The sequence below is a fragment of the Ascaphus truei genome, chromosome 7 (genome assembly GCF_040206685.1).
Source record: "Ascaphus truei isolate aAscTru1 chromosome 7, aAscTru1.hap1, whole genome shotgun sequence".
Lineage (NCBI taxonomy): Eukaryota > Metazoa > Chordata > Amphibia > Anura > Ascaphidae > Ascaphus > Ascaphus truei.
The window spans coordinates 35,246,130-35,261,371 of record NC_134489.1 but is presented as its reverse complement, the minus strand read 5'-3'; the positions used below and the strand labels follow the sequence as shown (position 1 = coordinate 35,261,371).

Below are 15,242 nucleotides of genomic sequence, written 5' to 3'. Positions count from 1 at the left end.
CTGAAACCAGTTTAAAGCATGCTTCCCTATTCCAGAGCTCTGGAGTTTGTTAAGCAGGATAGCATGATCAACTGGATCAAAAGCCTTTGCAAAATCTAGGAATACTGCACCAGTGAGTTGTCCCGTTCCATTCCACACTGGATTTCATTTCAAACTTTTAGCAGGGTAGTTACGGTGGAGTGTTTGGGACGAAAGCCAGATTGGAATTGGCTAGGGAAATTTGTCTTGGTATAGTAATTGCTTAATTGGGAGTGGACATATTTTTCCATGACTTTGGATAGAATTGGAAGAAGTGAGATTGGCCTGTAGTTTGAGACAGTGTTTTTGTCCCCACTTTTGAAGATTGGGACAACTCTGGCAGTTTTCCAGGTCTTAGGGTTATGGCCTGCAGACAGGATAGAGTTGACTATGGAAGGAATTGGTTTGGCAATTGCTGGGGCACCAAGTCGTAGGAACCTAGATTGTAGTAAGTCAGGTCCTCATTGGCTGCTTAGTTTTAGTTTGAGGAGCGCTTGTGTAATCTCCTCTTCAGATACTGGGCCAAACTGAAAATTGTGGGCAGTGTTGGGAGGGGGTGGGGCTATGTGGGTACTCCCAGGATGAGATTCAGGTTTGTGGTTTGGGCTGCGTTTCGCTAATAAGTTAGTGGCACACCCCACAAAGTAATCATTGAATGCATTTGCAATGTCAGTGGGGTTTGTCAGAGTAATATCCCCCTTAGTGATATTACTTGGTTGTTGATGGTTAGGAGACGGGAATATATTGTTGATAACCTTCCAGAAGTTAGCGGGGTTTGATGTATTTTGGTGGAGATTGTCAGAGTAATATTGTACTTTTGCGTGCCTTGTTTGCCTTGTGCACATGTTCCGCAGGCATCTGTAGTGATTGAGATCCTTGGTAGTGCCAGTTACTTTGTAGCTTTTCCACAAGGTATCCCTGAGCTAGTAGAGTGCAATAAGGTCAGTTGTAACCCACGGAAGGTGGGCCCACGTACCCTTATTTTGCGTAGTGGAGAATGGGTATTGCAAAGTTTTAAGAACTCGGATTGGAAATAGTCGAGCGCAGAATCAGGGTCGGGAATAAAATCGATTCTGTGCCATGGGCAGTTGGTAAGGTCATCCAGAAACTGTTGTGGGTTAAAGTTTCTAAATGTTCTAGGAGAACTTTAGGGCTTGAATGGGGCGGTTTAATTTTCCTTACACAGTACACTATTGCATGGTCAATGAAAATATCAGGAAGGATGCCAGAGGTTTGGATTCTGCTGGGGTTTGAGGAGAGAATCCAGTCTAGCAAGGAATGGTTATGCGTTTTCAGGTTTGTCCGTGTGGGTTGGGAAATGAGTTGTGATAGGTTAAGTGACTTGAGTTGTATCTGGATTTTGTGGTTTTTCGGGTCAAGACAATTGAAGTTGAAATCCCCAAGAACTATCAGCTCACTCTTCTCATTCAGAGAGGAAATGGAGCCAACAAACTGGGTGATATCAGTCAGGGATTGTAGAGGGGCGGTAGATGCCAGCGAGCAAGATGGGCTTAGAAAAGGGGAAGCATATTCTGCCAACTAAGAATTAAAAAAAAAAAAAATGTGTGGTGCTCTAAAAACAAGCCGAGGAATTGTGTAAAACAAAAATGAAGTTCAATTAAGTTGAAGAGTGGTTCCTGTGGTAGAACCCCCTGAATAATGAATTAAAGAATGCCAACCCATTAGCACGTGGAACAAGCGTATTGGTAATCACCACTCCATTATAATCCGACTAGCAGGCTAGGGTCCCCACAAGCAATGCGGTGAGGGACCTCACAATAAAGTGTCCAGACATATGTTACCGGAATGGAGAATAAGCATGTGATAATGAATAACTCACATTAGCGTTGGCGATATCCTCATGGCTGTAAATCTTCTTCCATAGCAGGGGGTGTGCTTCCGTTTTTTCTGAGGTAAGTCACACAAGTAGTAAGAAAAAAAAGGCACTGATAATCAGAAAACAGGGAAAATAATTGATGTCCAAGAGAGCGTGTACCCATAAAAATGCAAGATTTAATGGATCATGCAAAAAACAGCTACATTACGGGGTACACAGACCCCCACCAACGCGTTTTGAGCGTAAGTTCTTTCTCAAGGTGACTATCAAGTGTACTCACCAGTCTGTTTAAATACCCATGAGCCGTGCTGCTGTCCACTCGCCGTTCACTTCCTGAAACCTTCAGGAGTGACGCGAACGTGATGATGTCAGCGCGTACCATGGAACATACAAAATATTACAACTTTATTGAACAAACACATAAAAACAATTGCAATGAAAAAAAACCACACATTAGAATATCCGGTATTACTTTCAAGAATGAAAAAACAAAGGAAAAAAGGACATATTTAAAAAGAAACATCATAAATTAAATTAATATCTCTAATAAAAGAAAATACCTAATAATAAGATGGACAGATTGAATATTGTATAAATACATATAGGCACATAATATTGCTAAACAATAACCACTCTAAATATATGCACATATGTATTGAATGTCAACATCTATTGAACAAAGGAGAAATCGTATAATAAGCTGTAAAGAAACTGGGAATGAAAAAACTGGAGATGACTAATATATTCAATAATATAATAAACAAAATAAATAGATTAATTAATAATAGTTGTTATAATGAGATATTATATATTGAGTAATGTACTGATGGTAATATTAAAAATCCTTGCTTGAACAATATATTAAGTGAATTCGTATATAGATTCAATATCCACACTACATAGGTATTGATAAAACTATAACACATGTAAGGTAAATGTAGATGAGGACAATGTACAAATTGGGAGAAGTTAATCTGGAAATTAAGTGAGAATAGGTGGACACCTATAAGGTGTAAATATAGAACTTGAATAGTAGCCCAACTATCTCATACAATAAACCAATTGTTTGTAATTGTAAACCTCCCTTCTCCAGACTTAACCTGCATAATATGCAAACCAACACCCAACTCATGAGGCAACACATTTATTTAACTGAAATAGCAGTAGAACAGATAATAATTAATCAATCAATCAATGTAGATAAGGTGCCAAATCCCAATCAGAGTTGAGGCCATAGGGTATTCTGGTCTTAAGTGTGAAAATCCAGTAAAGTTCTCGTTTATCTAGAAGTTCCACCCTATTGCCCCCTCTCTGATGGGATTTGGCACATGCTCTATCCCCATTTAAGAAAATGTATCAATGCTTCCTGATCTGCAGTTGGTAAAATGTTGTGCCACTGGGTGAACAGGATCTCCCTTTTTAATAAGTCTCATATGTTCCCTAATACGGGCTTTCAGGGCACGAGTGGTACGGCCTACATACTGTTTACCACATTCGCAACTTAAAATATAGATCGCGAATGTGGTATCACAGTTGATAAATGATGTAATAGGGAACTTGCACCCAGTGACAAAGGATGTGAATGATGAATCAGGCAACATATATTTGTAAGAGATACACTTAAGACATTTGAAACTGCCCTTAGGTAATTGTCTAGTATATATGTTTTGTTTGCTTGGAAACAGACTCAAGGAGACTGAATTGGCAATGGTTCTGGCTTTCTTAAAAACGAACTGGGGACCCTCCGCATAAATGTGTTTCAAGAGAGGATCCCCCGAAAGTATCTCCCAATGTTTTTTCACAATATGTTTCATTTGACCTACTTGAGTGTTGTATTGAATGATGAACAAAGGATAATTTGTACCCTTCGTGTCAATACAACACTCAAGTAGGTCAAATTAAACATATTGTCAAAAAACATTGGGAGATACTTTCGGGGGATCCTCTCCTGAAACACATTTTATGCGGAGGGTCCCCAGTTCATTTTTAAGAAAGCCAGAACCATTGCCAATTCAGTCTCCTTGAGTCTGTTTCCAAGCAAACTCCTGACGAAGCCGGATACAGTTCCTTTCAACTGGGCGAAACGCGTTGAGTGAACCTTTCTGATCTTGGAGGCGATCCATAGTTCACCAGCCCAGCAGCCGTGACGTCACACGCTCCGACGGGCGCAAGGAAGGAGGCTCCAGTCTCGGATTACGAGCGGTGGAAGGTGGAAAAACTCAGGGGAGGTGGTGAGCAGTGCGGCGAACCTTCAATTTCACTAAGCAAGTGATATATGCTTGTTTTATATTTGCACATTGTAAGTGCGCATTTTATATCTTTTTTACATAAAGAATTTGTTATCAGCCTGATCGCACTGTAGCTTTTTCTCATCCTTCACATATTTAATCTCATCGCTGACTGAGCCCTTGAGGGGGGATCCTGACTACATACATTCCATATGGGTAGCAGCCCTTCTTGCAAACTGCTTATAAGTGTTCCTAGTTAGGCAGGTTATCAGGGATGGCTTTACCTAGAGTACTGGTGCTCAATTCCAGTCCTCATGACCCCCCCAACAGGTCAGGTTTTAAGGATATCCCTGCTTCAGCACAGGTGGCTCGACTTGTGCTGAAGCAGGGATATCCTTAAAACTTGACCTGTTGGTGGCCCTTGAGGGCTGGAGTTTACCACCCCTGACCTATAGAGTCTTCCTGAACATTTAATAGCTTCATGAAGAGAGATTTGTTGAAAGCAAAAAGTGGGTGGTCAGGAAATGGGTTACTGACTCCCACAGAGCACTTTTTTCTCTGTGTAGAAGAAAGCCCTCGTCTGCCTACGCCTTCAGTGAAAAGTATCACAGCTACTGTATGATCATATGTACAGTATATGTGCTTGGCAGTGAGGTGCTGGAGCTATGTAACTATATATCATAACATTAAACACAAATAAAAATGGAAATAGCATACATACAAGTCTTAAGCCCTTATTTAATAATGTTACAAGCTTACTTCACTTGATGAGTCCCACTTATTGAAATGAAACTGGTGATACAGTAAGCGCCAACTATATTAGAGGTACCGTATGTAGATACCTCAGAGGATTTTTAAACAAAACATTATCGTATTGACACAACAAACAAAATATGCAATGCATAATATAAATAGTCTTTGTAAAGACCGATAAAATAACAGCCCAAGGTGTTAAAGGGCTTTCTAAGTTCCTTAGGTACTTTGGTGAAGGAGAGTCTTGTGACGCCACTTTTTGAAATGTTTGACTTTATCACTTTTAATAGTACTTGATGATTTTAGCTGCCGATTTTCACAATACCTGTGCGATTGGGCGTCTCCCCCACAACCTATAACTTATCTGCCCTTCTTACCTATTTTGCAAATCAACAGATGTATGCCCGTCACCATCTCTTTCTCTGGCACTTTCCCTCATGATGCAGCCTCTACATTGACAAACAGCAATAAAATAAAAAGTGGAATCACTATGCCAAATGAAGTGTGAGGTCCTCTCCCCGATGGTTGTAGAGGCAGTCCAAGCGGCACTTAAACAAAACTTGGTTTTACTATATGCAGCCTTTGATTACATTTTTTGAAAACTAATCACCTAAACTGCCAATTGATTGGATCACCCGTGATCGATCAGCATAGATCCAGCCTTTCAGTTTCAATCAATCCTTCAGTCAGTGTAATTCAGCAGGTACAATGTATTCTTATATGTAACATAATCTGTTGTTACAGTTTGCCACTCAAACTGCAGGGAATATTGGCAACAAATTATTAAGTGGCTGTGACGGTAACTTTGTGACAGGCTATTAAAAATACACACCAAAAATATACCTGGGTTGAACTGAACACGGCTGAGATATGATAAAATATAATTTATTCCTTGAAAAAGGTGAACACACGAGATTATACAAATAACAGACAAAATATGCACTTACTTAAGATGGTAATGATGAAGCTGTCATAATTCTGGACTAGCAATTCATACAGCAATCTTCAAAATCACCAAACACAAAAGACAATAGCTATAGGCTGAGCCTGGTTCTTATACAATTATTTCCCATTGAACACAACCTAAACCCAGCCCCTCTCATAAATCAGTGGTGAGGTTGACAGTTTTCCCCAGAGTAAAACTCCTCCCACCCAAGGACGTTTAAAAACTGCTTTTCCTATCTAAATAACTTCATAACTTCAGTTTAGTTGTACTTACTGGCACGCGAGACATATTAAAACATTCCGGCACGCATGACGCTCCCATTAAGACTAAATATTAAAATTAAGAGATATATTAATATCTGTCTCTTAGTACCTGCTAGACATCATGTGTCTGTAATCCTTATGTGCGAATCAGTCCCACTAATACACATATGTAGCTTTTAGCACGTTCAGCTGAGGACATCTCCTAATATTCTTATATTTAATAAGGTCACTCATTCTGATATCTCCTTGGGTAACCGCACCCCTGGCCCCCAAAACCCCTGGTCAATAAATCCTTTGAAGCAGGGATTCGTGTGTAGAGAACATTTGTCACAGGTGCTAGATTTCACACCCAATGCTCCAGACATGGGCCTAGCTGTCTCTACCAGCAATATGTGTTAACATACACCAAACCCCCTCTGTACTTTTCACACCCAACTTCAATCAAGCCTGTTGAAGCCCAGATATTTCTAAAAAGACACCACACATATTTGTATTTTCCTAAACTGCAGCTCATTAACCCCTTAAGCCTCCCACATCAATCCCAGTGTATGTGTTGGTGCAAATACTGGAACAGAAACAATACATTTTTACAGGGGAATATACATTAGGATGCTGAAGCAAGGTAAAAACACATTACTGGACCACAGTCCAGTTAACCCCTAGCTTCCCAGGTGAGAGTAGGGGGTGGCCAAATGGGGTGTGACCCCTTTAATCCCGGGTCAAATCCCCTCTCTCGACAGTGGCCAATTCTAGTCCTCAAGGGCCACCAACAGGTCAGGTTTTCAGGATATCCCTGCTTCAGCTCAGGTGGTTCAGTCAAGCCCTGCTTCAGCACAGTTGGCTCAATCAATCCCAGCTTCAGCACAGGTAGCTCAATCATGAGCCACCTGTGCTGAAGCAGGGATATCCTGAAACCCTGACCTGTTGGTGGCCCTTGAGGACCGTAGTTGGCCACCCCTGTGCTAGAGGATACATGGGAAAGAAGCTGCCGCTATCAGGGACGAAACAAAAATAACGTAAATCCCTTAAAAAATGTCAACTGCTAGATGATGACGCAACGAAACATGCGACTGAGATAAAAAGGTAACGTAATAGCAGTTTGTAAATCTAAAAATGGGAAAAATAAGTAAATCTGTCTTCAGGGTCTAGATCACGTTGTCAATAAAAACACAACACAGTCTCCTAATTTGTAAACTCTGCTAAATGGTGTATAGGGTCATTTTCTGCTGCTCATAAGAGCTCACAATCACCTCTTGTTCTTAGTATCTGCATCACAAAGATATAATGTGGCTTGTGCAGGTGTATAGCTGTGCTGTTCTTGAACTGAAAGCATTGAATATATTGTCCAGAGGTAACGTAGAATGACGATCTCTTTAGAATACAGGTGTGCGCCTCCACTATTAAGCAACGCCTCCTCTCCAGATAATGCACCACTTGCTAACACGAACTTTGTTACCCCATCACGCTGGCTTTTTGATCGTTGTGTAGATCGTTTCTGTCTTTGGCATTAATGGCTGGACAGGTCTCTTCTGTGGGATACACAGGTTCTACAATAAAGCACCGGAGAGATCTCAATAATCCACAGCAAAAAAAATTACATATTGGGGCTCTACAGCAGGGGTGGGCAACTCCAGTCCTCAAGGGCCACCAACAGGTCAGGTTTTCAGGATATCCCTGTTTCAGCACAGGTGGGTCAATCAGTGGTTAAGTCTTTAATTGTACCACCTGTGTTGAAGCAGGGATATCCTGAAAACCTGACCTGTTGGTGGCCCTTAAAGACTGGATTTGGCCACTGCTGATCTAACACAACAAACTACTGCTGTAACAGAACTGGAACGTTTGTGTTTGTGTGTGTGTATATATATAGGGCTCGATAAAGGCACTCGTCCGCTCGCCCTAGGTGAGTGCATTTTAGCCACTGTTGAGTCCTTACCTGCGGCGGGGTCCGGCAGAGTGGTGCGGCGATCTCTGTCTTCCCCTGCAAATTGTACTTTTTCCCCTGCAGGTCCTGAAAAAATGGCTGTGCGACGTGACACTACGTGACGTCACGTTGCCATGGCAATGCGACGATTTTTTCGGGATTTTCAGGGGAAAGAGTAGAGTTTGCAGGGGGATGATGGAGATCGCCGCACCACGCCACAAGTAAGAGTCATGAGGGGGGGAGGGGGAGAGGGAGTTTTTTTTGGGGGGGGCGAGTGGGGTTTTCCCTAGTTTGTCGAAATATATAGATCTATCCATACATATATACATACACACACACACATTTTTCTTAACATTAACCCCGTTACTGCCAAAGACATGAAATGCTTTTCTGGCACTGAAGAGGTAGAAATTTGCATTTACAAATAAGAGGTGTCACTGTACAATAACATACATAAAAGTGTGACACGTAATTTTATGTATGTCTCACAATGCCATGTTATACTGTACATGTGCGGATACTATTTTATTTGCAAACACACACGATTCTACAAGAAGGATACGTTTAAACTGTCACTAACATGACAGTGCAGCAGTTTGTAGTTTGCATATTTGGGAGGAAGAGCAAATATTGTACAAAGCAGTCAAATAAAATAAAAGGATGTAAGGGAGCTTGTATGGAAAATGCAAACCATGATCTGCTCAAGCAGAACTTAGAAAATCAAATGGAATTTAAAAATGGTTCATTCAGATACCTTTTACATCAGGGCGCGTCACCTCCAGTCCTCAAAGGCTACCAACAGGTCAGGATATCCCTGCGTCAGTTTTTGTCTGAGCCACCTGTGCTGAAGCAGGGATATCCTGAAAACCTGACCTGTTAGTAGCCCTTGAGGACTGGAGTTGGCCACTCCTGTTTTACATTAACACTTGGTGAAGGGTGAAGACTGTTTTTGTTCTTTTTCTCCTCAGTCCTAGTAATTACCTGGATAAAGGGCACAGCTACCCAAAATGAGTGTCCCACACACCCTCAGACAGATTATAAATAGATGTTTTCCTTAGTTCCTCTGGTAGATACTGTAATCCGTTTCAGAGTAAATGAGAAGCCCAAACTAAACATTAAGAGGAGCCCACCTCTCAGCACAAAAAGTAGATACCGTAATGTGACTCGGTGGGGGCATCTAAAGGAAAATGGAGAGCCAAAGGGGGATACCCGCAGGAGGGGGGGGAAGTCCCTTAATCAATTAATCAATGCACACCCAGAGGTAGGGCGCATTCGTGGCCATCAGAATAGGTAATAATGGGCTAGGTGGCCTTTGGGGATGACACGGGGGGATGTAGGGATTGGAAATGGGTAGATAGGATGATCAGTACATAGAGGGAAAGCAGTGACACTGCATGGTTACGGAGTTGGTTAAAATAAAACTTTATTCAATATACTCAGAACATAAACACTGAAGATTAACAGTGGCTGAAATAGTAACAATTAGTATAAATAATAGTCAGGCACCAGGGTGCAACAATAAAAACAATAACTATAGTCCGGTAGAAGGGGTGGCAGCCCCACTCGCAAAAAGTGCGCAGAGTGGGCTTACTCGGTCAATTGCCGTAAAAGCTGTCAGACGGCCGACGTTTAAAGGTGATAGAGGTCAGTCAGGCCTCATAATAACTCATATAGAGAGCAAGGTCAGATAAATTATAGAATATGGTAGCCAAGGGGAAAAGATGTATTGGGGTATCATAAACACATGAATAAAGTCACAGTCAATGTAGATGGCCAATTGTCTAAAATTGACTGCGTAAGTACAGTAGCACGGCTGGTTAAATTGCTCATTCAAGAATATTGTACATCCAGATGGTAAAAACACAACACCTGCGTCTCTGATTACACTGTAAACAATGTAAAATACGTCAATGCTGTTCAATCCCCTCCGCGCAGCTCCGGTGTCTCATGGAAACGCGTAACGAGGAGATTAGAGATCACAGGAAAACCAGAGGAAAGGAAAACCTATTGGCTGTGTTTTACCCGTAATGGAGAGCTAAGGAAGAGCTAGCCATTCCAGTCTGTTCTGGCTCTCAGAGAGTTCTAGATGAGACACTCAGACTGAGGACATTGTAGCCTTTTTTTGGTCATTCAGCCGAGTCGCCAAAACTAGCAAAGTCACGCTGCTTTTTTTTTTGCCACTTAAAAACCACTGTAACTTAATCATTTAGGATTCATTACATACATGAAATCGTCGTTGTAGAGGTAAAAGTTATCAAATACATTCGAGCACGTAGGAAAAGGCGATTAAATGTTCTTTTAAAAGTTATTTTGATATGACAAGGTCTGAAGATTCGGCGTCTTTAATGAGCCCTTATAATTTAATTTCTTTACTAAGTCTATTTTCATAAAAAAAAGGTAAAATGCACTTAATGAGTTTTACCTCTACAACTACAAAAAATACAATGGAATACAAGTGCTTCATCTTTATAACTGTCAAGGTTTCAGGGGGCTTGTGAACATAAATAAATGTTTATCATACCGCCCCATCATCAGTGGTGGATTTCCCATTAGGCCCAGCCCTAAAGCGGCAACATTTTGGAGCGACAAAGTTACCTTCCCCTCCGACCCCACCATATAGAGGTGTTGTGTTTTTACCATCTGGATGTACAATATTCTTGAACTTTAGAGGCCCCACTGTCTTCCCCACTGATTGCCGGGGGAGAGCGCGGGGCCTCTAAAGTTCTTACCTCCTCCTTCGTGCCACCCTCCTCCTTCAGCGTCACGGCGTCAAATGACGCGACTATGTCACCAGGCAATGTGACATAACATGGCGTCTTGTTGCCATGTGACGTTGCAGCGTCATTTGACACTGAAGGAGGCGGCACCAAGGTAAGTGCCTATGTTCGGCGGATTTTTAAATCCGCCACGGTCCACCATAAAAAGGAGACCAGCTCTACAAGTGGGTATTTCTCTTACCTGATTGCTACCATTCCGTGGAACCGTCACAATCTCAATATATTCAAGTTCAGGATGCTCATTTGGTAAGGCTGTAGATGTAGATTCTGGAGAAATGACAAGAAATACATTATGAGTGAAATCCATCTAACTGCAGGTGCATTGAGTGTAGTAATTACTGCTTTTACAGAGAAGCATATAATCACACGGTGCCTTTTTTTGCCGTTCCTGCACACAGGTCCGTGCACACAGGTATGCAGAACAAGACCACTTTTTAAAACGTTTGCTGGGAGACAGCAGCAGGTATGTGGTCTGGAAGTACCATGCAGGCTGTTGAATAGCATATACGGTAGTGAGCAAAGAACGGTGTGTAGATGTGTTTTCTTCCATGTAGTAAAATAACAAAGGCGAGAGAGAGAGTAGGTGGTATGATAACTACTTGTTGGTCCAATAAAAACTAAGCTTTCGAACCTCTCAGGGTCCTTCATTGGGGTTCCTGATGAAGGACACTAAGTGGTTTGAAAGCTTCTAACATATCAACTGCTTGTTGGTCCAATAAAAGGTATCATACCCCCTACTCCCTCTCCCTCCTTTGTTATTTTACTATACAGAGGTGAGTGACCCGTACACAGGCGGGGGGACCTGGGTTTGTGTCTTGAACCTGGAATGGTACACTTGCACATCTTTATTGGAATAGCCTGCAGTGCATTACAACTCAGTGATTTGCACGTTTGATAAAAGGCTGGAAGAGCAGTGCTGGTAGAATAAGAGACTAACCTTTCCTTGTTTTCTTCCAGATTACTAAAGCAAATAGTGGCAGGAACACACAGAAACTGATGAGCACGGGAAGCAGGATATAATAATAATGCCGATTGTCGGCTGACTTTTTATCTGTAATTAGTAGAGAAACAAATAATGCATATTAGATGTATATTATAAAAGCATATATGGAGCCTTTTTCCATAAGTAACACTCAAACTACAGTATGTAGCAATGAGCACTGAAAGACCAAAATTTGAAGAGGTCACTTCTACTATACTGATGGTTACTGAGAAGCCAGAGCACAAATTCACATACACACACACACACACACACACACACAATGACACACACACACACACACACACACACACACACACACACACACACACACACACACACTCTCCCTCCCAACACTATTGAGAACAGGGGCGGGAGAGTTCTTAGACTTGCTCCTTCCCCCAGTCCTCATGCCGAGTCCTTACCCCTCCGCCCCATTCTCCACACTAAGCGGCACGGCAGTGACTTGGCTGGTCAGTCACCTCTGCCGCCGGTCACTCCCGATCCTGCTTTGATGTCGTGCTTGCAAAGCAGGATCGGTCAGCACTGCACCGCAGGGGTTATATTTTAGGTGACCAGGCTTGTTCCATCCCTGCTTTGCCCGCAGTGTGTGCCGAATACTGGTGGAGAGAATCTAACCCGGAAGTCCTGCGGAGGCTGACAGTGGAGGAAGCGCCGGCGCAGCCTGACTCCCCTGCAGCAGTCACTACGCATACAGGTTATCTCTCCCACAACGGACACAGACTAAGCTCTATTTCCATTGCCTGATTTCTGGGGCTTGATTGTAAGTTCCCACTGCATCCGTGTGCCTCCTGATGTCATTTTACTAAACCCTTTTTTTAAAATAATTTTCTACATTTGTGTGGCCATTCTTGATTTCAACCAATGTGTCATGTGTATACCTGATCATATTCCAGCCTCTTACCCCATAGGACTATAGCAGTGGCTATCTGTCTATACTGTATTTTGTTTCTATCCACTGTGCATGTCCCCATTCCCAGTTGGAATATTTTTTTACCCTACAGGATTGCACTATCATTTGTGTTATTGTTTTTTCTCCTCATATGTTCATCCTGGTGTCTGCGCTCCCTGACTTCTGGACATTGTTCCATCCCTGTCATACAAGCTGATCTCACTGAAGCTCCCATACGTCCAAACCACAGAAGTAGTTCAATCCTTAAAAGTGCAGTTACACTTTTTTATTTTTTACAGTTCACTGACCTATTTTTATTTTTTAGCCCTTTCCTTTTGTGGAACGTATCAGTAGTTAAAAACAGAGCTGTAGCTTCTTACAACATACATAGGACTGTACAGTACATATAGTAAACAGTTGTTATAGTAAGACTAAATTATTAACCTCCACCTGCAATTTGTGTTATGTGGGATAGTACTGAAGTGGTTTATTTTAGTGAAGTAGTTTACAGTTTTGATAGAGGGCTTTACAGCAATTGTACAAAAAAGACAGCGCACGACTCAGTGTATTAAACAAGTTTAAAGTGCTAAATTGCGAGCAGGTAAGTATTGCACGTACAAGATATTACCATCATTCCGGCATTACATGTCAGGTACATGTTACCCCTTTGGACAATTTCCCAGGACATACTTGAAAACGAGAGGTAACCCTCAATGTATTACTTCCTGGTAAAATATTTGATAAATAAATAATAAATAAATGTGTCTCAGGAAATTGGCAACTCCAAGCGTCCGCTGCGGTTCTGCCCTGAATCGCCGAAGAGGGATCCTCGGGAGACGTCTGTGTGGATCCTGGGTCCAATGTAGATAGCCTCCGGTAATAGTCCTTTGGTAAGGGGCATGCAAAATGGAACTTGCACAATATTGCAGGGAACTCCCAACACTGGTGGCAATGAACGCCAGAGGTACTCCCCAGATATAGTGTGCGGCAGAGTCGTGCGCTGTCTTTTCTCTCCTAAACCAGAACCTACAGTAGATGCTGAGCCATCATCAGATTAGCTGCAGACTCCCTGTATTTAAAGTTACATATGTATCCTACCACTTCAATTATGTGATTTTAGACACCTAAGTCATTATTTGTTTATTAACATTTCACCGTTTATTTTATTACATTATTTAATGTGTTTCTAACACTATTTAGTGTCATAATTATTTGATTCACTTATTGACAATAAGTTATTGTGAATCACAATTTGCTGCGTGGTACACTTTTCTTTTCACATTGTAACTTTACAGCAAATCTCATTTTATTTAAATGCATCAAAAAATGTGTTGTTGTATCCCACATTCAACAGAAGAATGCATGGCAACCTCATTATTACTCTGATTTTTTAAATAATAAATGGTAAACATTATGTGGAACGTATTTAGTTTTGACATTACAAATGTAAATGTATTTTAATGAACTACATTTTAAAATTAATAAAATACGCTTATGTCGCGCAGACACGTCACCCGAGATGGGGAAAGTTAGGGCAATTGGGTAAGCACAGGGCAAAGCTACCCTTGAGGTAATGGAGGAGTGCTGCTAACCTCAGGGAAGAATGCAAGGGACGATGCCAGTAAGCCGTTTACACTGGCAGCTCCGTCTTGTCTGGCAGCACCAGAGTGCCACCAGAAGCCCGTCCCTTCCGTGTCACGTGATCACTCCATGTGATCACATCCCGGATACAGGAAATGGAATTGGAGTGAGCTCCTGTTCCGTTGTGATCGGGCTGGCTGCTCTGTTGGATCGGTCAGCCTGATCATCCCCTCCTAGAGCACAAGCATTTGACCGTGACGTCCCTTGTGTACTGTACGTCACTAGGACATTGAAAATGTTAAAGCTGCGGTGCCTTAAATCGCAGGTCACCAGCTGTCCGTAAAATATCAGTGACCCCCTTGGCTGATAGTATTTCCACAATATTACATCATGTAAATATGAAATTATCGTCATTTCTTATCACGATATTACTATCATATCAGTATATTGCCCAACTGTAATCTAAACACATTTTTGCAAGGTAACAGGGAACATGCACATTATGTTTCAAGTAAAAGTTTTCTATTCAATACAAATGTGCAAACCCTTTTGCTGCCAAGTGAGTTGCATCACCTCTAGGGTTAATTTAGCTGTGTAGATAACCATCTTTTTAACGCTTTCAATTTGGAGTGTTAAAACCTTGGACTAAGCTAAGGCACCTCTTCCTCTTTTCGACACCACTTCCTCCTTTCTAGAAATATTACGTTTTTTGTAAATAGCTTTTCCTTTGACTTTGATATCCTGATCCAGGGGTGTAGCTATTACCCAGGCAAAGCCATGGGGCCCGCAAGAGATTGAATGTTGAAACAGGGAAGAAATACAAAACGCTGGAATTATATCATAAAATGTATATCCCTTGGACCAGGATCCGTTCTCTCTTCCACCCCCCTCCCCCCTGTCGGCGACCCTGCTGACCATCTCTCTCTCTCTCTTCTACCACACAATACCACCCGGGTTCCAGTCGCTGCACCGGAAGGCGAAGGTCAGTCCTTTCAGTATAGTCTGTGATCGGTACTTCAGGGGAAC

At 41.9% G+C, this 15,242-nt stretch overlaps 1 protein-coding gene across 4 annotated transcripts in view; it reads right to left on the bottom strand.

The window, feature by feature from the left end:
* Positions 1-5,705: 5,705 nt before the first annotated feature.
* Positions 5,706-15,242, bottom strand: part of LOC142498957 (SLAM family member 5-like) — a 31,506-nt gene continuing 21,969 nt past the window's right edge. For 2 of the 4 annotated variants that reach the window (XM_075607642.1, XM_075607645.1), the window contains 3 exons: positions 11,681-11,794; positions 10,925-11,010; positions 5,706-7,592 (listed from right to left, as the gene is read on the bottom strand). In XM_075607642.1, coding sequence (XP_075463757.1) covers positions 7,506-7,592; positions 10,925-11,010; positions 11,681-11,794 — 287 coding nt within the window. In that variant the 3' untranslated portion in view covers positions 5,706-7,505. The remainder of the gene's footprint in view (positions 7,593-10,924; positions 11,011-11,680; positions 11,795-15,242) is intronic. The other 2 variants (XM_075607643.1, XM_075607644.1) reach the window with 2 other exon arrangements.